Here is a 27,662-nt window from a genome sequence, read left to right as displayed (position 1 = left end):
CTGCACTTCCCCTACCACCCTCCCCACTTGGCTCTGCGCCAGCATCTCCCCCCAGTTTAAACATAATCAGCTGTTTAAAACGTTTAAACAGCTGATAAACGGTTAGACTTTTACATCCCTAATCCCAAGAGATACTCATTTGACAGTATAGAAAAATCAAAAGAATACATTGCCATATATCAAGATAATATATCCTACATCTTTCCTGAATGGCTAAATTACCCTGCTAGATTTCATACATTCATGTTGGCTATATGAGCACTTGTGATCACTTTCTTCCCCTTCAGGAAAACTGGCGCTCACTTAGTATTTTGTAAGGAGTCTGGGAGAAAAAAAATAGGATAAAGAGATTCTTAAATCTTCTATAAATTAACGCAAACCAATGAGAAATATAAATAAGATGTTTAAAGCCTTCAGTTTATTATATACATAATATGCAAAACTTTCATCTGCACTCTGCATGTGCAAAAGTAAACATTCTTGACAGCACCAGAAAACAGTTATGCCGTGTAAGTTTTTACCTGATTTGTCACATTGTGTAAAAAGACACTGTGCACAAATGAAACCCCCAAAGAAAATCATAGGCTAAAACAGAAAGCACTCAATTACACACTGACAATTCAATATTGCATAACACCAGAATAAATAAAAGTCAAGTACATTCATCGCAATTTAAACACCAGTCTCTCTCCATATATTTTCTCTCCATGTTTTGGTTTCCTGCTGTATCTAGAAATATGCTTCAGCTACTAGATTAAGTTTCAAAATGAAAATAAGTTTTCCTGCACAATTTTGGGGTTACACAAAATAATTCCAGACACCAGTGAAGAGATTATTTCATATACTTTGAAAGATTTCTACTTTAAAGCACAGCACAGAAATGCATGCTAAGGCTTCCTGTGATATGCACTTCTCTGACCTCAAGAGGACACTGCTGTGAAGCGTAAGTACAGCTGAATTATAAATACAAAACATTTTCAAAAAAGTAATCTAATAGAAAGTACCCTTAATTTCATTTAGTAATATAGGTAAAGAAATAGCTATTGTAAATTGTGCAGTCAAACTTGACCTGGAAGGGTTTTATGAAAACTAATCATTTCACAATATCAAGTTTAAAAGATGTCACTTGTGATCGCAGAAACTGACTAACCTTTACTTTTCTATACTCCTACATTCATGAATAGATTTTTTTAAACACAATTTAGTAAAAAAAAGGCACATATTCAAACACTGAATTAAAAAGTCTGAAAACCAAAACAAGCGTTTAATTTAGATCAACATCACTAGCTCAACATGTAATCCTTATAAGAGGAATAGGCAGTGTTTTTTTGTTTTGGGGGAGGGGGGTGTTGTGTTTTGCTTTGTTTTTTACCTCTGTCTTTTGAAGAGTCATCAGGTTCTTATCACATTAACAAAATAAAATAAATTATCTGGTAGACAGTAAAAAGAATTTTTTAGTATTTTCCTAGCTGATTTATAAAGAATGCAGTAAATGTACAAAGACACGTTAATTAAAATCTAGTAATTTGTTCAAAGTTTGAAAAATCATTAGTACTAGCTATGAGAAAGTATTTCTTGACTGCAGATTACAAAGGTGAATTAAATTTCTATATGAAATATCAACAAAATTTTAAATGATTATTTTGGGAGAGAACAAATACAGCACAAAGTGTTCAGTGTTCGAAGAAGGTTGGCAATGGAGACTATATTACTTTTCAGTCATCTTTTACGAGACAAATGACAACAAAGTGCTTTCAAGATTAAAGAGTTAAACTAATCTTGTAATAATGGTTAATTATAACATATCACTACTAATCACATAAGTAAAAAAAGGATAATTCAGGACTATTTCATTTATTTTAATCTGAAATGCAGATTTAGCTCTAAACCACACATTTTAGGTGTCATTTTCCAATACATACTTTTTAAAAATTTCAATGGATCAAACAATTAATACATTATTGCATTTCAGAAGTTTTTTCAACAATTCAAATAATTGTTCATGGCTAATATAGTTATCTGGGCTGACAAATATCTAGAGCTTCAGTTCAGTTTAAAAAAAATGAACAGCAACTTGGTCACCAGTCCCAACATTTGGTCATTGTTTTGAGTGGATAATTCTAGAAACTACAGCAAACAATTTCAGCTGGTCCCATTAAGCAGAGCAAACATATTACATGTAAATAATCAAACCAATGAGATTACAGTATCTTGCATGGTCTCAAAACTCAAATATATATATTGAGCAGGTACAATAGAGATGGATCAGTGTTTATGTTAGGCAATATACAGAGTTTTAAAAATATAGAAAGTTGCATTGCTAGTTACCTTCATTTGGGTATCCCTGTCAACTAATACTACACAAACCTGTACCGACCATTCAGAGGGTTCATTCATTTTAGCAGAGGTGAAAAGATGAAGTGCTACATCACTGCCAAAAAGAGTTTATAGCAAGGACAGTAGCCCTTTCTTCTCTTACACTGAGTCAGGTCACCTGCTCCCAATATTGGTCCTTCCACTTTGATGCCAGAATTGGTGTTTCTGGAGGCAGCAAGGACAAGAAAAGCTCTCTGATGGGATAAGTTCCCTCTTTCCTTGTGTGTCTACTCGTTTTGTATGCAATTTCTCTTCCCCCAACTCTTCCTTATTCCTTGACCAATCTCCTCCACTTACCCCCAATAACCTAGTAACACTTTGCCAAATGCTTCTAGCATTAGAGGTGAGCAACAGTTCAAGTATCTAATGTAAGTAGTACTACTAATGGAGAGCTAACGCTTGAAACAGAGTAGAGTAGTGATACTGGCTCTTTGATGAGACCACACACCATAGTAGCTTGGGGGAATAAAAAGTATTAGATTAGAGTTCAAGCCCCGAAGATTTTGATGAACCCTTTGACTATAGTTTACATTCTTATTTACTGAGGGGAAACTTATTTTTGTAGTGCATAGCTTGAAATAAAGGTGCAATATGGGCATCAAAATGGTGGGTGGAACTCTCTTAATACACGTTACATTTACATTTTTGGTTCGCTAAAATTAAATCAAAAGTATTCACTCATTAATTTAATTCAGGATGACAACTACAAAATTATTGGTGTCACAGAGGAACTGCAAATGCATCTTGGCTTGATCCTACAAAATATTTGAAAATCCTGAACTTCACACAACTTAATTCTAATGTACTCTTCCAGACTTTGGAACTGCTTGCATAAACAACTGCTTCATATTTTAAAAATCTGATTTTTAATGTAAGAAAAAACATGTGCTGTACACTATGTAAAAATAGCTGAAACTGTAAAACCAATTTTAAGATTTACATAGCAGAAAAAAATTCCTAAATATTTGCTGCTTGAGCCAAAAAGCACAAGTTATATACAAACACTGCAAATTCCTATTTTCCAGGAAAAGGGTTTATTTTTTGTGTTTTATTGAAATAGGTTGGCATTGAAATTCCAGACAGAAAAAAAACGCTGATGTAATCTTTTGGTCACACTGCTAAATGCAAGGTATAGTGAAGGACATGCAGTTTTTAGAAATCGAAGTTTCTTCTGATTGTTTAATTACTATTTTTGTTAAGACACACGGTTCTCAAATCAGAAAAACATATAATACAAATCATTTTATTGCTTTAAACATCAGTGGCAATGGCTGAAATTTACAAGCAAGCTGTTCTGAACAGACGATGACATTTCAATATTTTGAGGGATCCTAGCTCAGGAGATTTAAGATACATAAAGCAGTACTTTTATCTCTCAAAAATAATTAAGGAATATGAATGGCATTCGTTTTCTTTTCAAATGTCAAATAAAGAATGCAAGTCTCATTTACTGGTGTATGGGCCCACATAAATCTTGCAAGCCAGTGCATAGTTAGTCAATATTTCTGCTGGCATTTTGAACAATTAATTTAGTCGATGGAAACATTCATTAATAGCTTTTATTCCACCTAAAAATTTCCGTTAGTTTCTTTTTGTAAAAAATTAACCCTGAAAAGTATTAAAAATAAATATTTTAGAGTCAAACTAAAGCCAATGCTCTTTCCTCCCTTTACTTGCTCTCCAATAAGCAAATAAAAACTAAAGTTGTACTATAAGAGGTGAGCTGAAATATGGAGGCAAACAGGTGACCAGGGTAGTAGAAAAACAGAACAAAACCACTGTAAAGCAGTTAACGTGTCCTCAGCTTCTTTGCCTGCCTCTTACGTTTCAATTCCTCCTCTTCACGTCTCAGCTCCTCTAGGTCCTCTTGTACACCCAGTCTCAAACTGCCAAATAAGAGAAGATATCACATCCTTTACACACTGCTACCCAGGAGACATTAATGTGTACAACTTCTTCTCTCCTTTTCATGTAAAAAAAGTAACTAACCCAAATTCAGAGTTTAAGTTAACATTATAAATACAGCAAGTACACAAATATTTGAGGTTTGGCTTAAGATATTGCTTTTCTTTTTAAATGAAAGCTGCATGGTACCCAGAATTTTAGTAGGTTTGTTGGGTTAGAAAGATCTCTCTCCACTTCAAGGGGGCACAACAGACCTAGGATAAATTGTTAAAAGCATTTTGGGGTAGAGAGAAAAAGATATTTTGCACAGGTGCTTTACAATTAATACCACTCTTTCCTTAGACTTTTAAGAGGAGCATCTAAAACCTTCAAAATCTGGGTCTCAATCACAGAGCCTGGTGAAGAATAGCTGCTGTGTAGCATTAAAATAATATATTGGACAGTTCATACCCCATACTGCAAGCTGACTCAACCTTGTGAGAGGAGTAGCTGTACCTGGGGAAGGAATCAAGACCTACTAGCCAACCCTGGGAAGAAGCTGCAAGTATGCAATATCTCACACCTTTTGAAGGACAATGTAAAGGACCAATAACGGGTACAGAAAACTTAAGTAACTCTGTGTGTTTGAGTCCAGTACTTTCATTACCTCGAGTAAAACACTAAGCAGATTTTATAACTGCACTACATTCACCTTCACACCATGCAGATAATAAAAATCTACTACAGACTGCTGCCCTGTGTCATATATTGTCAGTGAAGAGAGGCCCAGCTATGCATGACTGAAATTCAGCAATCTGCTTTACTTTTCATTATTTTATTATTACTATAGTTTGTATTTCTGTGTCTGGACAACGTTTATATATGCACTTTCTAGTCAATTCCTTTTATCAGATCTCAAGAATTAACAAAATTTAAATGAAAAACTGCAAGGTTTGTTAAAATTTGACTGAAACTATACTTATGGAGGATTTTTTACCTTAAGATTTATGTAAGCCTGTTTTCACAAAGCTTATATTTAGGACCCAATTTCACCTGACAAACGTCTGTTTTAACTCAGCTACATGACTTAAGGATTCTAGTAGTAAGCGAAGAAAACTCTTGCTACCAAAACTTAAATCTAACACATACCTCCTGGCTTCCTCTTTCTGTTGCTCTTTCCAGCTGCTCTCCATGTAACGTAAGGCATAATCACTTTCATCTTTATATCTGAAAGCAAATACTTAATTTAACCCAATATAATGAGAAACAAAATTAGCACTAACCAACATTAATACATACAGTTTATTTATGAATAGGCATGATTTTTTTAAATAAGAAAGATTATCCTGATATGTAGCTTATTACATTTCTCCAAAAAATTAAAATCAAGTTTCAACCCATTGAATAATAAGCATACTTTAATTTACTTAACTGAGTATTTGTCACTCAAAAGTGAATTATAGAAAGCGTGTCCTGTCCTATATGCAGCACACCTGACACTTGACATGGCCTATTCTGTTTTGTTTCTGTTGCAGTGCAGACTGTATCAGACTTGCTGTTGACGGTCCAGGTGTTCATAACAGCATAATATGGAAAAGACTGAAATCCTTCATAGTATTCCTATTCTTCATTAGAAAATAACAAATGTACTCATATGACTGTCATCGAACCACTAGCCCAACATTGTAAAAGAAAAAGCTCTTGGCTGTTGACAGTATGCCAGTTTTTTATTTGAAGAGTTTTGCTCTTTTCCTCACCTGGGACTTTAGACTGTTTAGTTACCCACCTTCCTGCCCTTCACCAAAAAATGACAAATGAAAATCACGTAGAAACAAGGTGGGCAACTGCTTCCTCCTTCACACAATTCAACAGTCTGAGACAGTTGTGGTTGAACCGTCATGTTTTAATGACAGTCATACTGACTGGCAAGGGGAAGAACAATTACAAGCAGAAGAGGCTATTACTTCTGCTTCACAGATCTTTAGGTAAAAAATGTTCATCTGATACTATCCAAACTAATTAATCCATATGGTGCATTATGTATACGGGGCATATCCTAACAGGATTGCTACGCTGCGTCAAAGAAAGTATTATTTTATCAAGAAAGCTGAGGTTTTGGAAATATTAAGTTTAAAAATATACATTAAGAAAGGAAGCAGAGTATGAAATGAGGCAAATAAAAGGTTTAATTCATGGGTCAATGTGTGCATATGTTTATTGCTCTATGCAACAAAGATAGAGAATTGACTTTCTGGCAGAACCATTAACACAAACTGAAGAGCTAGCCACAGAGCTTTACATTTAGGCAACAAGATACTATAATTTTGAGTATAGCATAAATATTTAGAAGAGAGATTGTGAAATGTTACAGATTTCCATATAAAGCATTAAATACCAGAGGGCTAGAAATAGGAGTTATCACAGACAGAGACTTGAAGAATTGATGGAAAATAATTGTGTCATTTATGTTTCATTACCACTAAATTTTATATCATTTTAGTTTTTTAATCAAAATGTCATGCAATACCAAGTCAACCACCTTACAGAAGTCTAAATATATTAAGAAACACTATTACTTTTATCAACCAAACTTCTAATCTCATTAAATAAAGATATCAGGTCAGTTTGACAGGATCTATTTTCCATAAAACCATGTTGATCTGCATGAATTACATTACCCTCCTTTAATTCTTTATTAATTGAGTCCCTTATCAGCACTCCATTATCCTGCCCGGGACTGACATCAGGCTATCAGGCCTATAATTACCCAGGTCATCCCATTTACCCTTTTTAAAAATTGGCACATTAGCTTTCTTCTCATCTTCTAGAACTTCCTCTGTGCTCTAAGGCTTATTGAAATTTAACATTATCAGTCCAGTGAACTTCTCAGCCAGCTCTTTAAAAATCTTGGATGCTAGTTATATCTGGACCCGCTAATTTAAAAATGTCTAACTTTAGTTACTTCTGTTTGACATCCTCCAGAAATATTTGTGGAATGGAAAGCATGTAATCACCATGTGATGAGACTATATCATCTGTTTTCCCCCAAAATACAGAACAGGGATATTTATTGAACCTTTTCTGATTATTGATAATTCTACCATTTCCATCTACTAATAGACCAAAAACATTGTCAGGATTCTTTTTGTTTCCAATATATTTTAAAAACTCCTTCTTAGTTTTTGCTTAATGCTGGCGACCATAGATTTCTCCTTGTGTCCTTTTGCTTCGATTATCAATTTTCTACAATTCCTAACTTCCGATTTATATTCATTACTATCAACTTCTCCTTTCTTCCATTTGTTATGCATTATTTTTTATAACTGCCTTCAGTTCCCCTCTAAACCAGATTTTTTTTTTTTTTTTAAACCAGCATGACCTTCTTCCTTCGTCATTGGATTGTGGTTTTGGGGGCATTTAGTAAGGTGTTTTTAAATGATTCTCAATTACCATTCACATTTTTTCTGATATTCTTCCTACCAGCTGATTTGGTTCATAATTGTTTTCAGCTTTATAAAGTTGGCTCTGTTAAAGCACCAAATATATATATATATATATATTACTGATTTGGACTTTCTTCTGCTTGCAAATTACAAATGTGATCAAGTCATGATACTTGTAACTAAGCTACCATTAATTTTAGTTCTGTGATAAGGTCATCTTTATCTGTTAAAACAAGGTCCAATAAAGAATTCCCCTGTATTGGGTGCAACATTGAATATTTAACAATTTTAAGTTTCAGAAGGAAAGAACTGATTGAACAAAAATAGTTTAGGATATGAAAATATTGTTACATCTTAATTTCTCTTACTTATTCCGGTCATAGCCAAATATTTCTCGAATATGTTTTGATATTTCTTCCTGGGGTTGCCCTTCATCATCAATGAAATCATCCATTTCAGAATCATATTCATCATCTTCTATTTGCCTTTTATAGCTTATAGGTGGAAGAGAAGGCTTTGGAAGACCTAAAGAGAAAGAGTAAAATCATTTAAGACTTCTGTAACCCACGTGTCACAAAATCTTAACTTGAAATTATTATTTTTATTATTTTTCTATTTATGCTTTTTCCTGTTATTTTCCTCCTGCTTCTTCATCTTGATAAATTAATTATTTCACTGGACTGCACACTGATATATTCATGCTTTGGGGTACACTTTGCAGCTCTGGGCCTCAAGACTGAAAGTTTTTAAAAACCAAGTGATTTGGGCATTCCAAGAGCCTCGGCAAGAGGAAATATTTCCTCTAAGCTACTTGTACAAGCCAAGTTTCCCATCATTATGTCAACTGCATCCTGGAGGAACCGCTGGAATGAAAGGTAATTTATGTCTGCATACTTGCTCAACCATGGAATTTCAAATACACTGGTTTGCAAAAATGCCATCCCATTTACTCCTGTTTATGACTACAAAGATTTGCTGGGTTGAGCAAGTCCAAACAACACCTACTAAGCATATTTCAAAGGTTATGGTGCCGAATGTTTATGAAGTGCTTTGAGATTCTTGAACAGAAGGCACTATTAAAATTTAATTAATTAAGCACACTTTTAAATGATACCTGACCTCAGGAATCCTTCATTTCTCTTCCCTTTGCCACCCACCCTTAAAAAAAGCAGCTCATATTTAAAAGCTACCTGAAAAGACCTAATTACTTTTTTTTGGCTAGTTGAACTCCCCTCCTTCCTTTTTATTTAATTTTGTTCTCTCTCTTTCCCTGGAAAAGACCTCACCTACCTAAGGATCTTCTTTTCTTGGCTGTCAGCGTTAGGTGAAGAGGAAAGAAATACTGCAATGAGCGGCAAAAAAAGTCATGCTGCTATTTAGCAGCACTCTTCAGAATGCAACTCTGGCTATCAGACACACTTAGAAACATTTATCTACAACTTGCTGGCAATTCTGACCAACTTCAACCCCAGAGGTGTGGAACAAGTAATACATGAAACTTGTTTATAACACAAAACATTATTTGCTGAAAATAGCATACCTTGTGCGTGAAGCACCGGTCTATGCCATGGAGGAGGTCTCGTTCCATTCATTTGTGCATTACTTGGTCTTGAGACTAGATTTTTAGATGAAATTGTTTCCGATACCACAGTGCACTTAGGTCTTGGAGTTGCAACTGAGCTGCTGCCTGGTTGCCCACATCCCATGCTTGAATTGAATGACTTTCCAGGTCCCGCACCGCCACTGCTCCCCGGCCGCCCGGGGCCGCCCGCGCCGCCACTGCTCCCCGGCCGCCCGGGGCCCCCGCGGCCACTGCTCCCCGGCCGCCCGGGGCCGCCCGCGCCGCCACTGCTCCCCGGCCGCCCGGGGCCGCCCGCGCCGCCACTGCTCCCCGGCCGCCCGGGGCCGCCCGCGCCCGCACTGCTCCCCGGCCGCCCGGGGCCGCCCGCGCCCGCACTGCTCCCCGGCCGCCCGGGACCGCCCGCGCCCGCACTGCTCGCCGGCCGCCCGGGACCGCCCGCGCCCGACCCCCGGCCGCCCGCCCGCACTGCTCCCCGGCCGCCCGGGGCCGCCCGCACTGCTCCCCGGTCGCCCGGGGCCGCCCGCGCTGCTCCCGGGTCGCCCGGGACCGCCCGCGCTGCTCCCCGGTCGCCCGGGACCGCCCGCGCTGCTCCCCGGTCGCCCGGGACCGCCCGCGCTGCTCCCCGGTCGCCCGGGACCGCCCGCGCTGCTCCCCGGTCGCCCGGGACCGCCCGCGCTGCTCCCCGGTCGCCCGGGACTGCCCGCGCTGCTCCCCGGTCGCCCGGGACCGCCCGCGCTGCTCCCCGGCCGCACAGAACTGGAATTTTTAATAATTTCATGCTGAGGGGGTGCTGCACTACCCGGTTTTGTATGGATAGAAATAGATTTTTTCAGATTAAGTTCTTTAGCAGATGATAGTTTCTGAGCCCGACTGGCAGGTGCTTTTGAGATTGGTATATGAGAGCTTGACCCAAATTTTCCTACTCCATTGACTGAAGATTTACTGGGGATGTCCCTAGATGAGCTTTTTAAAGATTCATTATGTGTAGCTTTTACTTTTTCCACTTGACTGGATTTGGAGGAAGATGATGGCCTTGCATGTTTGTGACTAAACACAGGCCCACTGGATTTCTTATCAGCACCACACAGAGAGGAGAAGCTGCCTTTTGAAGAGGAAAGCTTATCCATTGAGTTTTTGTTAAGTTTTGCATTTATAAACTCTTTCTGAGAAAACACTTTTTTTGAAGAACTTGATGCAGCTATATTCTGAATCTCTTTTTCAGGTTTTTTCTTCTCTTTATGGGCTTCCCCTTTTTTGTTTTTACGGTCCAAAAATTCTCTCTCTTTCAATTCTTCTGCTGTTCTGGGCCTTTCTTCGGTCTTTTTCACTACTTTTATTTCTACTGGTTCATACTGTTTTTTTTCAGCCAGCCTCAGAAGATCTATAAAATTCATAGGGATAGGGGCACTTTTGGGAGGTGCCTTTGGTTTCACCACAGCTTTGGATGGTTTCTCTTCATATTCCTCTGATTCATGCTCAGATTCAGTCTGACTGTATTCAAATTGCTCTGTGTCATCTTCTGTCATATACTCTGCATCTGTGCATCGATCGCCATTTTCACAAGTCTGCCTCTTTTTAGGTTTCTCTTCAATAGGAATGCCATTATAGCCATAAAAGTTGTCCTTTGTCCGTGAAGCCATAGCTCTTGCTTTTCGGTCATGTTTCAATTCAACACGCTTAGCTAGAAGTTCCTCCTTCTTCCTTTTTGCCTCTAGTTCTGTAAAACACAATCATGAAAAGATTTTTCATAGTCACTTCTAATCTATACTTCTGGAAATGGTAAATTCCAGAAGGGCTATGTAAAAATTATGAAGAACGTGGATATAGTTCAGTCTGTATACTAACTAAAGGGAACAAACACTGCAACTTTAAAACACCAGTGATCTGAATAAAGCCTACAGCCAAAAGATTTAAAATTAATCCAGATGGGGTTAACACATCTAATTTTTAAAGGCACAATGTTGTGACGTAAAGAGAGGAATCCTGACACTGTCACTTTCAGACACTATTAAATACAGCTTTTTCAATATTAAAAGTTGTACAAAACTTCAGAATAATTCCTTGTCCCTCTCATAGTTAACGCTATTAGTCCCTTTCTGGCTGCTTTGACAGTGAGTGCAGAAGTGCTACTGAGAAAACATTTGGATTCACAAAGGAGCATGTGCTTGGCCCTGAAGATCACTGCTTTACAATGGGTTCTGAATCAGCAGCAAATTATGTAAAGACATTCCAGAGAGTGGGAATCTATAACAATAACCAAAGATGCTCTAAGCAGTAAGGTAAAAATGTCCTAAACAGAGTCACTGAAGAGCAGGGAATACCTTGAACAACTTTAACAGGTACCTTTTTTCCTAACTTCTTCTTCTTGCCGTCTGAGAAAAGCTTGCACTGCTGCAGACTGGACACCCTTGACTTTTGGATCTTTCTTGGGAGGGCCTACTGACAAACTGTATCTTTTCTGAAAAGAGAAAGCAAACTGATAAGTAAAGGTTTTAATATTTATAGCTGTTTTTACTAACTGGGAAAACCACAATCAATGAGAAGTTTATTAACAGTGATTTATCTGGCTTTAAATATGTTAACAACAAAAGGCAATATTCATTAAAGCAACAGGCTACCACAGGAAATGAGAGTGCTCAGCATTGCACAGGAACAGGCCCTATGTACAAAAGCATGGCAAAGGAGTCATTCTGGGCATAAAGAGGACAAGGAACTAGAAAGGAGGCAATGGACCAAAACAGAGAGCAGAAAAAACTAGAAGGGATGAAAAGGAAAAGAAAGAAAAGAGGAGGCAGGATTGAAAATGAGTGCAATAGCTACACCAGTGGTCTAGTAGAAGCAGCCATCAGAATGGACCCATCCCAATAGGGGAGAAAAGTACCACACACATCACACAAGCTTCTGTCTTGAGTGTGAAGTAATGTACCTCACTCTTGGATGACTCCCCCTTTCCAGACCGAAAGAGTTTACAGGCTTCATCTAGCCTTCCTTGTTTGTCTGCATACAAACCAGAATCAATAACACTACACTGGCTCTATTTTATACAATTAGTTATTTTTGATGCAAGCCTGTGTGGGGACACTAATGTCAAATTAAGAGTAATTTATTTGGATGTAATATAATTAGGTAAAAAAAATCAATTTATATTACATCCAAATAGGATACTCTTACTCTGAAATACGTGTCTACACAAAGATTTGCACTGATATAATTAAAGGTGTTAAACTGATTTAGTTATTTCAGTTCCAGTGTGAAAGCAGTCAAACCCTTTGACACAAATGGTTAGTATCATGCAGCGCTTTCAAGGAGTGAAAGTAAAAAAGGAGAGAATAGGGGAATCCTGGAACAACTTCTCACATATAAAAGAGAGCACTTCAAACTAAAAAGGGCTAGAGAAGGAAACAAAGGTCACAATGGAGAAGATAACTGAAAGGGGGGAAATTAGTTAAGTCCAAAAGCAGCAGGGAGAATCCAAAGGAAAAAAGGAGCCATTTTAGAGAGCATACAGCTTCCTTTCTGTTAATAAGCCAAAACCTTTAGAGCTAGTTGGACTGCTAGGTGAAACAAAATTCCTCTGTAAAATTTTCAGATTCCCCTATCTGAAAGAATTGCCTGGGGGAAGTGAGCTGAAACCCCACCATCTACGAAACTGTAAGTATTCCTACAGGAGGCAGCTTGCTGAAACACACCATCACTGTGGTGGCTAGTCTCATTCAACAAATATCACCACCAGACACTTAATTTAAGAAACCATTTTGCTGGGTAACATCTGGAAAAAAAAAAATCTATGCCCAAATACCTGGGAGGCAGAAAAACTGGTTAGCAGTGTGATTTTACACATGCTTAAGTATATGTCTAATTGAAGTTTTTTCAGCTCCAATTTCTGATTAGGACTGCAGCACACCAACACAAATGCTTTGAGTGTTTTATATAAAAATATGAACATGTGTTAAAACAAATATGTATGTATATTAAGATTCAAGGTTCAGAACATCATTTGTACTAAGTGCTAGTAAAAAAAAAAAAGTAGCCAAAACCGGTTCCTAGAACACCAGCTGCAAGGTGCAGCTGTTTAAAAGTTGCCCTTTAGGAATTCCTGAAACTGCTAAACCAAAACTAAAAAAAAAAAAAAAACCACTCTCATTTCAGTAGCAAAACTCGACGTGTAGAAAGCTCTCATTTCAGTAGTAAAACTTGACACATAGAAAGATCAAGTTAAAGAGCTTTCCACAACCTGAACGTACCTACTGATAGACATGTCTATGCATAAAATGTTTCTCCCCAATCTGGGGATTTCTTGCAAGCCCCTTAGTCCTTTGAGTAGTTCTTAACTCACACAAACAACAATCCTCTTTGCACTTGCAATTGAAATCAGTGGTACTAATCATATTCGACTAAGGAGAGTAAATGATTCCAGGGTTGGGTTCTTCATTAGAAAGCCACCAATAGTAGATTTGTTAATAGTTCAACTGTGCTCTTGGGTGCCAAATAAAATGTCTGGGAGCTAAACAGTTCAGGGGATCTGAATTGGGATATGAAATTTTTCATATTGGGGTTTTTGCTTCAAATCCAGCCTGTGTTTGTAGTGGGTGAAAATACTGCCATATAACAATTCTTCAGAGGTCTATGGGAAGTGAATTGGCGCCTTAAGTCCAGCTCTTATTGGACAGATGTTTACACATCATCAAGACTGATCCTTTTGTTGAGTGTTTCACGTGTTAGACCTAAGATTGAACAGACAAAGACTGAACTACCCTCTTGTCCTTAGAGGAGATTCTTCCAGAATAAGGTTGACACACACTGGTGAACAAGTGTAGAGAACCCTGCACTGCTACTACCTGTGATATTCTTGCTCTGTCGATGATTTCATCCTAAAACCGATAACACATTGCACCAACAGTAAATTTACTCTTGAAAAATTATTCTTCAATTTCTACAAGTGATTTTAAAAAATAATGAACATATAAAATAGAAATTTTGTTTAAGAGTTTTGCACAAGAGGACCTCTTGGCAAAAAATGCTTCACATATAGCAGGGCCAAATGCAGAATGGTCCATCACATTAGAATGGCTTATAAAAAAAATAAGTGTTAGAGAAGCATTTTTGAGGCACTGAATTATAATGCAGCAAAACACACTGCTATCTGGTGAATGTGTTTATAAAGCAGCATTACAAGCAACACCATTTGTGTGTGAACTTGGGCAAGACCAGGAGTAAACAGTAATATTTTTAAAACGAGTCTTTCCCAGTCAATGAAGCTTTCTAAGTGTCATTTCTATCTGATCTTGAAGTTGCAGCTACCAAACATGCCTCAAATTATTTATAGTGTTCTCATGTTATGAATCACTAGTTCTATTTCAAAAAGTATTTTGTTCAAACTCTGCATGTAAAGCATCATGAAATTAGTAACTAAAACAGGTTTATAAAGTTTAGCTCTATTTAAAAAACGAACAGCTGGTCTGAAGCACAAAGCTGTTCCAGAACCACCCATACAATGATTAGTCTAAACCTGAGTTACTCCAACATCAATTTCCTGGAATGACAGACAAGATAAGCATGAACATTCTACTCTTTACCAAGTAAGCAGCAGCTACACCAATCAAGTTTCACACAGTTATCAGAAAGTTTTTCAAAGGAATGGAGAACAGCCTTTAGAAAAGAACAGGTCAAGTTATTCTGGAACAGCGTGCTTCTCAAACTGTAAACATTGATTCTCTCTCAGAGTAGCAACTGAAGATGGCTAAATATTACTGGAATGTACCACACTGGCTTTGCTTTCTCACAAAATACAAGGTATGTTTTCAGGGCTCATCCCCAGCATGTTGAAAGCGCCTTTCCTTGATTGTACATTGTGTGCCCTGAAGTACAGAAAAAATTATTCATCCCACCAATGAGCTCTATAGTTAGAAGATATTCCCTCCCCCACTATCCTGCTGCTGGGCTCCTCCATGCTTAGACGATGCTCATTTTTGCCTCCTCCCCACTGAATTCTGCCCACAGCCCTACCAGGCAGAGGCAAGTTGGATGCAGCTCCCTGGCTAGCTGCACCAGAATGAAATGGAGGAGCTCTTCAAGTACAAAGTGTTTTCAGACCTTGTTTGCGCAGGAATGAATGATTGAACGGGCGTCCCAAGGTTAACCACTATGCATAGCATTCTGAGCTCCAGCTAAACCATTAAACCAGCAGAATTTTCTCTATGCTGGAAAAAAACCTATGATTCATTTAAATTGCTTAAGATCTGGGATCCACTGCGTTTAACATGGTGGATGACAAGTACTAATGTAATATACTACCATACTGGTGATTCAGGTGCAAATATTAAAATGTCTTGGCCAGCACGAGCTAGAAGTGTCAAAGTTACAGCTCACAAATATAGCTACTTAATGATTATGGCCAAAACTTTTTATGGTTTTAAATTACCTTCCTAAATTAACTTCTCTACAAAGCAAACTAATATAAGATCCTGAATTCAGGGACAGGTCTTCTGGAGCTGATATTAAAGAGTGATAGGTTAGGCTGAAAGTTTAGCTTTAGTAAAATTATTACAAAACCCAATATTAATAGAAATGCTTTCATAACTTGAAAAAATTAGAATGAATGGTTTGTTTCATTTTAACCATTCCCTTGCACTGTCTCCAACTCAACGCTGGAATTCTGAAAAGTAGAAAAAGTCCATTTAGCTGAAAAAGGAGAATGAAATGCAAAAGGTAAACAAGGGAGAAGAAGAGTGGAAAGTTTCAAATATTACTTAATTTAAGGTGTTGTTAGTAGCACAAGTTTATGAATTTTAAAAAAATAATTGTAATCTCTCAATCATAATCTCAGAAAACATAAAAGAAAATACAATTTTAATAGTCAAAAAACTATTTTTAAAACTGAAAAAAACAAAACAGCAATTTGAGCACTACTCAAAATGATAGGTAAACTATTCAAAAACTTCAAAGCTGATGTTCATTTGGAAGATTTCCTTGAACGGGGTCTTGAATTTCTTTGCTTACAGGGGCACCAACTAAATAACATGCTGGAACATTTTATAAATGTTATTGTCACAAAACCTAACATTACTGTCCCTAAAAATGATTATCAAAAAATATTTTTGTTTACTCTATGCATTTGACATTTGTCAATAGTAAGATTCATTGTTCCCTCAATATCGTCATTTCCCCCTTGATTCTGTTGGTCTTTTACATAGCAACAGAGATTAATTTTTTTTTTTTAAATATGAAAAGTCAAATCTACAGACAGTCACAGACTCTGCAGTTACCAAAGAAAATCAAGTCAGAATAAAAAAAACTCTTTGGTCCAGACCAGCATTTTATATCACATCATATGCCTTCCCCATTCTTGTATGGAAGTTGGTCTAACAGGATGGCAGGTATTTCTAGGCTCTGGTTTATGAGGTAAGATGAAGTTACATGAACTGTGTGTGTGGACTGATGGTGGGTACATATGTCATGTTTTTACTCTACATCATGTCCATACTTCATATGGAGAAATGACATGCCTGAAGTTCCCACTGCCCATGAGAGAAGGTAATGCACATTCCAATGAGTATCATATGTCTTATGAGTCTTTAGCTGTTCAGAGCCTTTTTCAAGCATACACTTTGGCTTATACACTCTGTTGGCTTGACCTGTTCATAGCTGTTTGTGCACTGGTGCTACTTCTGAGCCATAGAAATAAATTTTATAGGGAAGGGGCAGCTTTGATCCCTCTGCAAAGCTGGAGGCTATTTCTTCAGCATTCAAGCTGAACTGCACCCATTTGAATCCATCAGCATTAGTTAATATGGTTTAATTTACTTACTTACTACATACCTAAGTATGATTTACTATAAAATAACATCTCTTCAATCAATACTGGTCTGGAGGAAAGTTGTTTCAGTTTTGGGTGACCTCCACAAGGTGTAAGTGCTATTCTCTTTCAGGTTTCTAATTGCTGTGTTTCAAAAATTCTCTGTAATAGGTATTGGCCCTTCATCAGAAGTGGAAGAGATCTCTCCTCTGTCACAGTGGTTTTCAACCTGTGGTCCACGAATCCCTAGCGGTCTGCAAATCATGTCTAAGGGTATTGTCTACACTGCAGAGTGAAGTTGACTTATTTAAATCGACTTTCACCTACTGAATTTTAGAAGTCACAGGAGCGTGATCACACCATGCTCACTGCATTGGGGTCTTGTGTCCCCACTAGCTGTGCTTGAGTCGACAATCAAAGCAGTGCACCGTGTGTAGCTATCCCACAGTGCAACTAGACGCAGAAGCTTTTGGGAAGGTTGTCATCCTCCCATGATGCAATGTGCTCCCTCTCCCTTCTGTCTTGTCCCAAACAAACGGCAAACACTTTTTCGTGCCATTTTTCTCTGCTATGTGAACGCATTGTGATGATCAGAAATACCTCTCAACTTATCCTGCAGTATTTTCAATGGTAAGACAGGAGCCGCAGCACGGAAAATTGCGATGTTACTGAGGCCACCCTCCTACAAGCCATAGAGCGAAACAATTCCTGTTTACTGCAGGCTGTCACGCACCATCTTCAGTTGGTGGAGCGCCGGTTCTGGTTCCAAGAAACAAGCACAGACTAGTGGGATTGCATCGTTATGAAGGTGTGGGATGATGAGCAGTGGCTGCAGAACTTTCGTATGTGAAAGGCCACTTTCCTTGAACTTCATGTGGAGTTGTCCCCAGCCCTGAAGCACATGAATACTCGCTTGAGACCAACTGTGATAGTGGAGAAGCGAGTGGCCATTGCTCTGTGGAAGCTAGCAACCCTAGACTGCTACCTGTCAGTTGGGAATCAGGTCAGAGTCGGTAAATCCACCGTGGGAACTGCTGTGATGCAAGTGTGCAGGGACATTAATAGACTTCTGCTACAAAGGGTAGTGACTTTGGGAAACGTGCAGGACATAGTGGATGGGTTCGCCGCAATGGGGTTCCCAAACTGTGGGAGAGGAGGGGGGCATAGATGGCACGCATATCCCTATCTTAGCACTGAGCCACCTTGCCACAGAGTACATAAACCGGAAGGGATACTTCTCAATGGTGTTGCAGGCCCTTATGAATCACAAGGGACGTTTCACCGACAACAATGTGGGGTGGCCTGGAAAGGTGCATGACACGCACATCTTTAGGAACTCAGGTCTGTTCAAAAAGATGCAGTCAGGCACTTTCTTCCCTGACCAAAAAATAAATATTGGGGATGTTGAAATGCCAATAGTGTTACTAGGGGATCCTGCCTACCCCTTGCTCCCCTGGCTAATGAAGCCCTACACCAGGCTCCTGGACAGCAAAAAAGAGCATTTCCATAATAGACTCAGCAAGTGCAGAATGGTGGTGGAATGTGCACTTGGCTGCTTAAAAGCAAGATGGAGCTGTCTATTCACTAGGCTTGACCTAAGTGAAAAAACCATCGCAGCAGTTATCGCTGCATGCTGTGTGCTCCATAATGTGTGTGAAACAAAGGGGGAAAAGTTCCCCCAGGATTGGGTCGTGGAGGCTGATAGGCTGGCCACAAATTTTGAGCAGCCAGATTCCAATGCTACGCTGAGAGCCAACCGCGGAGTGCTGTGCCTCAGGGAAGCACTCAATAACCGTTTTTGGAATGAACTGCAGTAATATGCGTCTCTGTCAGTGCCGTGCCTTTCCTTCCCATTCCCACTCACCATTCCCCTTCCCTTCATTCCCCACTGACAATCCCCAAGCTATGAATGAACAGAGACAGATGTTTTTCAAAGCAGTACAGTTTTATTCATGACCCGTTTCAGTGAGGGGAAAGGAAGTTTGTCATCAGGCTGTGTGGCCATCAAGAGCAAAGTGTGATTGTGCAAACAGCAATGGTTGCGTACAGCTCTTAAAGGGGCCGTCATCTCTTTCTGCTCGCCTCCACCTGTGTGGAGTGGAGCACGTACTGCATCCTGCTCAACCTCCTCCTACAGTGTTTGGGGGCGGGGGCTGGTAAGGAACAGCTTGTTGGTTTAGCGTTTTGGAGGGCCTGCAGAGGGAGTCTGTCCTACCGCTGCTCTTCCTGAAGCTCTACCAGACGCCTCAGCACGTCAGACTGATCCCTCATGATACGCAACATCCCTGTTGCGTTGCACGTTCCTGCGTTGATTTTCTGTGCTTCATGTCCATGTCTAGTTTTTCTGACAAGGACATCCTCCAGGCTCTGAGATTTGTGTCAGCAGCCACTGAGGCACTCATCAGTTCTTTGAACATGTCATCCCGAGTTCTCCCCCCCCTCCCCTCACTTCCTAATCTGGGAAAGGAGCTCTGCGGGAGTACAAGATGGGCTGACGGCCGAGGTGTCCACTGTAAGGCAAGAAAAGCACAAAGTTGCCATTGTTAGCTGACCCCATGGAGTAAAAGAAATGTTACAATGTAAAAAGAACTCCTTTTCATATTCACAAGGCGAAGTCAGACCGCATTCCAATCTGTATATATTGCACGGGTCAGAGTGGCGTTCCAGACATGGTAAGTAAGGGGCCCTTGCATCCATTATAGTGAGGTCTTAGTAGCACTAAATTCCCCAAACCACACTTATTTAAGCAAGAAAGATCACTGGGCGCCCCTTTACCATCCCAAAGACCGATTTGGGCAGAGGTGGTCAAAACAGATTAGAGGAAGCTGTGGGTGAAGTGTAGCTGGAGAAAAGATAGGGCAACCAGTTCCCAGACCCATAACGCCCATGCCAACAATACCACGACTACGGAATTGTCCGTGTAGGGGCCCAGGGACACCGTCCATGGCAGGAGAATAAGACGCAGTGACTATATTGGTCAGGTACTGTAAACTTGCACCATCTTCCTTAGGTGACCATGTGTGATATGAGTTTCCTGATGGTAACGCAGGTGGAACAGGAAAATTTGCTGCAAGCATTGGGATACGGGCCTGGCCCTTACGCTGCTATGCTGTGTTCCGCGATGATGCCTGCTCATTTAATAGCAGAGTGGCGGGGTAAAGTTTCCTACTGTGGCGGAAGAAATAAGGCTGCCCTCCCCAGAAACCTTCTGCAAAGGATTGGAAAGTACCTACATGAAAGTTTCCTTGAGATATCCATGGAGGATACACGGAGCACCCCCGTGCACATAAACAGTAACCCTTTGCTGAAGTTTACCAACACCCAGGAAACCCATCCCACCAAAAGCACAAACTCCTTTTTTCCCATAAATAAGAAGCTGGACTGGGGACATAAGCACAGAAATGCAATTTGCTATACACACTCACCAGATGTGCCTTCCCCAGCATTTCAGTCTGTAACGCTATACTGTGTCCGGCTGTGCTGCTCAGGGTAAAGAACAGGTCCTGGCTCTCTGGGAGAATGGATACCCCGCTCTCCTGCCCCGTTCTCATCCTCCTCCACAGAGTCCTCCTCATTCATCCTGGACTGGGATTCTTCGGCGGTATCAATGCTGCGTGGTGGCACAGTGGTGCGGTCACCGCCCAGAATCGCATGCAGCTCCTCATAAAAGTGGCACATCTTTGGTGATGAGCCAGAACGACTGTTTGCCTCCCTAGTTTTCTGATATGCCTGCCTCAGCTCTTTGATTTTAACACGGCACTGCTGCACATCCCTGTTGTTGCCCTTCTCCACCATACCACGCAATATCTTCTTGTAGATATCTAAATTTCTTTTGCTGACAGAAGCCAGAACAGACTCTTCGCCCCACAGGCGATGAGATCCAAGACTTCAGGTTAACTCCAGGCTGGAGTGTATTTGGGATGTGCAGTCACCATGAGCAGTTCAGCTACAAAGCTCTCTCCATGCTGAACAAACAGAAAATGGAAATTCAAAATTTCCCAGGGCTTGAGGGGAAGAGCTATTCCCTGTTTACATGGCCATGATGCAGCAGTGTGTGAATGTCCACAGCGGTCACAAAAGAGCATTATGGAATACCTCTCAGAGACCAACAACGTCGATTTACATTGCCCTCTGCCTACACTGACTCGACTCATAGAATTCAACTTCAGCGCTACACCACTTGCGGAGATGGTTTTATTAAGTTGAATTATACCGTGATTTAGGTCGGCGGAACTGACATGCCAGTGGAGACGCATACTTTAGGGGGTTGATGTAAGCCATGTTACACTGACCTCCATTGTCAGTGTAAACCAGACCTAAGGCAGAGGCTCTCAAACTTTTTTTTGCTGGGACTCCCTTTGAAAATATTTCAGGCTGTGACGAGCCCCCCCACACGTGATGACCCCATTCGTGCCATGTAACCATTACTGGCATGCGCAGGGGCTGACTGCTCGCAACCCCCCCCCCCACACACACACACTAACCTTGTGACCCCTCAAAGGTCACGACCCCCAGTTTGAAAATCCTTGTCTGCGAAAGGCTGTCATTACCATAGAAGAGTTGTTTTTAACCTGGGATCCGCAGACTATAGCTAAGATTTCCAAAGGGGTCTGCATCTCCATTTGAAACCTTTTAGGGACCCGCAAATGAAAAAAGGTTGAAAACCACTGTCCTATGTGAAAGCATTTCAGAGAAGTCTCCTCCTATTGGAAATGGAGATAAGGATTTAACCCTGTACCCACTGACTATAGTATGGTGCATGATCAAGGCACTAATGCCCAAATCTTCAAAGGTATTTAGGCTCCCAACTTCCATTGATATCAATGGAAGCTAAGCGCCTAAATACCTTTGAGGATCTGGGCCTAAGCGACCCGCACACGGTCACACTAGAAACCAGTATTGGAGCTGAATACTGAATATATAGTACTGAAACCACTGTACAGCATAATATCTACAACAGACAAGTAAAAATGTGCTTCATCTGGACCACAAGGGGCAAATCATTTTTCTTCAGCTGCTATGGAGACTTTTGGCAACATCTGCCTAATAAGCTCATTAACCAGATTCATACACTCCCATGGTTGTATTTACTGATAACTTTACGAGGGCTTCTCTTTTAAAAAGCCAACATTTCCCTTAACGTGTAATGAGAAATGCTCTCTGAATTAAATCATTACTGGACCACTACTTAAAATTTTTTATTATTATTATTTCTGAACTTTGTTTTCTATGGGGAGATGAACAGGTCTACAATTTCATTGGGATATGATGCAATACTATCATTCACTGTCATCATCCATGTAAATTTGAAAGGGGCATAGCCATATTGCAGCTCAAGTATCACTTTGATTGATTTCTAACTAAGTACTTAAGACGGCCTGGCTGGCTGCTCATTCTGTGGCTGTCATTTGCAGTCTCACTGTGCCACTGAAGCTTTTGGTGACCACCTAATCACCAGCCATGTAGCAGCATTTGTTGACAAACAGGATTTATAATTTTTTATACTATCATTGTTTTTGAATAAACACTGTAGTAGAAAGCAAGAACCTAAGACATAAGGCCTGGTATGAGGCATGAGACCTGAACTAAAGTAATAGTCAAGCCCTGCTGATATAAAGCAAAGTTAGCAAAAGTCAGGCTGAGCAGATGTCAGGCCTTCTTACAAAACATGCCTTCTTACAAGTTCACAGAATATGGCAAGAACACGGCTAGTGTTGCAAAATTACACACATTCCTAAGAAGTCCTAGGCACAGGATACTCATGCAAACACATTCCAAAAACAGTGGGATCAGAACACCCCGATACCAAGTATGGTACAAACACACTCCCCAAAGATAACAGGAACATGTTGACCCTTCCTAAAGATAAGGTAAGGATGACAGTGTGATAGAGATGTTTCGATCAAACCAACATGTACAATGTAAAGGATGGTAATCAACCACGTCAGAGGGGCAATACGTAAACTTGTTTGTATCAGTGATAAAAAAGGGGCTCTGAGGGAGCGTCTTTGTCCGGCTGAGGGGGGAATGGAAACTCTTGCCATCCACTGAGCCAAATCCATTTCAAGAAGCATACGTGTGTTAGTGTTCCTGTAACCATTGACCCAGGGCATGAGGACCTTGCTTCACTGACAGTAAACCTGCTGGGTGCCTTTGCTACTGAAACTGAGTCTGCAGATTATTGGCCAGTTCGATCAAGGTCTGCTGTGCCCACTATCTGCACAGAACTGAGACAGCTCACTGAAAGAACCCACATGCAACCAACACTTGACAACAAACATAACTGACAAAACTAACTTTTTTGACAAAGTATTTTTCTTTTGATAATGACAAATTTAGTTAACTTTTACACAGATAACGTTTTATATAAATAAGCGATAGATAACACAACTTTGGCTTCTAGCGAAGAGCTCTTCCTTAATAGAGACTTAACAGGACCAAGCAATTATAAACCTTATCTACTAAAATCACATTTAAACTCAAACAGATATTCAGAACCAACACCAGTTATGCACCCAGAAAAAGATGTTGAATGACTGATCAAATGTTCTGGCTGATGAACTTGGAAGTAGTGTTTTTGTTCCAGTTTCAAGGCAGACTGCCCAGTATTCCCACTCCACCTTAATTGCTCTTCTTAAAATAACCATGTATGGCCCAACCTAAGACGAACTTTGAGCCAAACTGTCTCTATGCTAGATCCAATTATAGCCCCTCTTCTCTCAACCGTTGCATGGAGTATACGAGTCTGGGATTCAGAGGCTCTAGATTCCACTGGGAAGGCACTCAATTTAAAGGGAAAACTGCAGCAAGACACTCAAATTGATCTTATTCCAAATACAAGAAGGAGATAGGTGGGGAAACACAAAGAAGAATTCTAAAGTCTGGAAGCCAATGAATGATACGGCTATGGGAAAGACTGCAAAGCAAGCTTTCCGGTGCCCTTAAATTGACCTTCTCAAATACCAAGCCTTTATGCATTCCCTCAATAACAATGTTAAGCAAACTGTTTTGGTTTTCCAGTTTTAAAAATATGGTCACCAATGAGTTTAGTCCACACAAAATATTATGTTGGGAGAACATTAAGGTTAAAATAGAAAAAGCCTATGGTGAAGTTGCACATTTTACTTACGACCCTTATGAGCATTCACTACAATACCGTCTAACTTAAAGATCACATAGTTGTTCTAAAAAATACAAATATATAAATTTCCTACAATTCAGATGCATAATGCATAGCATCCTGTATTTTTTCCACTGTCACGAAGGGGACTATTTTGTCCTTTACTGGCCTAGACTTATAAGTCTTCATTAGCGCTCACATATAAGCCTTCCTCGAGTAAAATTCAAGGAATAAGTCAGTTAAGAAAGATGCTAATCTAGCTATGAGTTTGTGGCCTTTATATCCCAGGAAGTTTTTCTAATTAGTATGTATGTTAACATTTAACATGAAGTATGATGCATAAGTATGGTTTATTGTATACCTTTCATACAAATGGCTTTCATACACTCAAGCATACACAAATAATATCTTGTATTACTGTGTATCTCAGGTTATAAAAAAATAATATTGCATACAGGAGATGTGATCATGTAATTAAAGATATTGCAGTGAATACACAGATGGGTGAGAGTTATGGTTGCACATGAAACCTTAACTTAATTGACTTTCCCTACAGTGAGTCCTTAATTGTACAACTTCAACATTCTCTTCACATAATTCCGTAAGTTCTTCTAAAAGAAAAATAAAACAAATGATCTTAACTGTCCAACTGGTTTGCAAAGAACAACAATAGCATGAAATAAATTCCACAATCTGGAATCCACTGAAACACACTGTTCCTTACATTTGAAGTCATCAGCTGGTAGGGGTGCCTTACATGTCTATCTTCAGAAGCCCGCAAGAAACAGTGTCTCCTATGAACCTTAGCAGCTGCACCTAAAGATAAAGACTGCACAGCATTGTTCCTCCCTGCATATCACACCAAGCTCAGCAACCCTTCCTAGCCCCTCTGCACTGCATAGATGGCCTGGTCTACAAGCAGAAGTGGCACTAGTTTAATTTATATTAGTGCAGAGAGTCAGGAAAGCCTCCACTCTTGTACACCTGAAATGCATTTTTTTCACCCTACAATTAAGTTAATCATGCAAGTAAATCCTGTTGATCCAGCTTCCTTTGAAGACAATGGCTATAGCTAAACGCCTATTAAAAGCAACAGGAGCAGAACTGGGCTCTTGAATAATATAGAACCTCTGATATGGAACATGAGAGCTGTTTCAATGATGCATAACAACAACATGCAACTATTTAGGATAGGAAGCAAATACAGTATTCCATTAAAATTGCAAGAGAAAATTTAGTAGACAATGTAATTTTAAAGGTCTAAGATAACTACTACAAACAGATTCATCAAGCTCTCTTCAAATACAGATGCTAGAACACTATTCCACCTTTCAGAACAGTGGCCTGACCAAGACAGGAACTGCTTTATTTTATTATTGACATATCAGAACATTAGTCAACATTAACAAAATATGGCAGGTTACTTAAACAGACAATCCTGGCTCCAGAGGGCTTACAATCTGAAAGACACAAACAGATCAAGTGTTTGGGCTAAAGATAGGACACACAGGCAAATGAATAACCCAAGTTAAAAGTCCTCTGTTTCCCTGCAACTGCTGATAGCCTCACTAACACCAAAAACAAATGCCTCCACCGCTCCTCCCCAAATCTACACAGACAAAAGTGAAGGTATCAAATGTCTCCAGGAAAACACAGAACCCTGAAGCTCTGACTGAAGACCACTATTTAGCAACAGTACATTTCTTTACTGGCTGGAGTGATCGCTGCTGAGAAATGAGAAAGAAGTTCCTTGCCCTCTTCAAACAGGCCTGCTGTGCTGGCAATACAACTTCAGCCCCTGCCAGTCAGAATATCCAAACCACTTAACACTGTACTACCACCAGGCCACTGGCCCCTCCCTGCTTTCACACATACCAATTCATTGGCTCATTTTATACACTAATCTACATTTATTCCACATAAAACTGATTTGACTCCTTTTGTTGTAAAAGCGAACAAAGCCTGATATGTAATTTTGGGAGTTTTACATCTAAAAAGAAATGAATCCCGGCACACTGCAGTCTTCCACCTGCCACAGCTGCGTCCTTCATTTCACAGCAATCAAAGCCAGACAGGATCCACTGGGCTGCTCAGTGAGTGTGCGGAGGCTGCTCCAGGAGTGTTTCTTTCTTTCTTTCTGCACCGTCGCCCCACCTTGAAACCCCCCTCCCCAGTATTTTGAGAACGAGCGAAAAGGGTCACCCAGTCTGGGCCGCGGCCACGGCAGCTCTCTGCAAAAATTTCTCCCGAGGGAGCGCCTCATTTCGGGCAGCCACACAGCGCAGGCTGGAGACATGCACACTCAGCTCCCACAGACCTGTAGCCAGGAAGGCCCCCGCCGCGCTGCACTAGGGAAGGGACGCTTGGCTGGCAGTGAAATCAAAGGGCCGAGCCGAGCCCCTCGCTCCCAGCGCCCCTCCAGCTCGGATCCCGCCAGCTCTCCCCAGCGCCCCCCGACCTCGCCCCCCCCCAATTCAGCTCCCCCCCCCCCGCTATCAACAGCGGCCGCTCCCCCCGGACCCTTTCCCTCTCCCCGCCCCCTCCCCAGCTCAGCCCTCTCCACCCGGCCCCCCGACTCTCACCGACACCGCGCTCAGCCCTTGCTGCTCAGACGCCACCATGAGGATGTCCCGGAAATCCATGTCCGCCCGGGGCTGGCTCCGCTCTGCGGCTCCGGGAGCTGATCGGCCGCGACCCTGGCCCCGGCCCCGCGGAGAGTGTTCCGCTCCGGCTGCTGCAGCAGCAGCCCCCGCCCCCCTCTCACTTCCGGCCCCCCACACCGGACGCGAGGACTCCCGTTGTGGACCAGCGGTCGCCGACGACGCGCAGAGCCAAGCTCTTATATCACCTCGCACACGTCACCAGCCACACGTCACTTCCTGTCCCAACGTCACATTCCCCCCCCCATCGCTGGGCCACGTGTCATCAACAACACGTGACTCGGCTGGGTCCTATTGACTCCACCTCCTCCTAGCTACGGGCAGAAGGAATCGGGAGTCTAGCCCCGCCCCCAAGGTGCAGGGAGTTGAGGGGATCAACGCTCTGGCTCCGCCCCCAGGGCGGTAGGGGAGTTGGGGTGGGGTTACCCAGTGGCGTTCAGAGAGGTGGAAATCAACTAGAAATCTTTCAACCACTCTCAGTCCCATCTTTGCTCTTAGGATGCAAGGGAGGGGACTCAGGGTTATACTCCCTACCCAGGATGCAGGGAATTAGGGAATATGGGGTACCTGATCCCTTCCCTGCCCCCCAAAATATTCAGGGAGGAGAGAATCAAGGCTCTGTACCCACTCTGATGCAGTCCGGGATGGTGGTGGGATTCAGAGCTGCACAAGCCCCAAGTATTCCTAAACATATTAAAATTTTAAATTCCAGGTACAAGTTCTAAAACAAGCTGCAAACTAGCCCCTTCTCAGTCTGGCATTATCAGTCTTGCTAACATGCAATTTCATGGCCCCTTAATTG

At 40.9% G+C, this 27,662-nt stretch overlaps 1 protein-coding gene across 1 annotated transcript; it reads right to left on the bottom strand.

Moving 5' to 3' along the window:
* Positions 1 to 3,391: 3,391 nt before the first annotated feature.
* SPTY2D1 (SPT2 chromatin protein domain containing 1) lies at positions 3,392 to 26,885 on the bottom strand. Its single transcript, XM_067540639.1, is given in 7 exon segments — positions 3,392 to 4,262; positions 5,410 to 5,487; positions 8,072 to 8,228; positions 9,244 to 9,731; positions 9,733 to 11,002; positions 11,629 to 11,743; positions 26,783 to 26,885. Coding segments are annotated over 7 exon segments (2,265 nt in total). The 5' UTR covers positions 26,843 to 26,885; the 3' UTR covers positions 3,392 to 4,165.
* Positions 26,886 to 27,662: the final 777 nt, after the last annotated feature.

The sequence above is a fragment of the Emydura macquarii genome, unplaced genomic scaffold (genome assembly GCF_026122565.2).
Source record: "Emydura macquarii macquarii isolate MOO-44397 ecotype Brisbane River unplaced genomic scaffold, CSIRO-AGI_Emac_v2 contig_587, whole genome shotgun sequence".
In the NCBI taxonomy this organism is placed as follows: Eukaryota; Metazoa; Chordata; order Testudines; family Chelidae; genus Emydura; species Emydura macquarii.
Note: the sequence above shows the minus strand (reverse complement) of the source record. Positions and strands in the feature narration are given on the sequence as shown.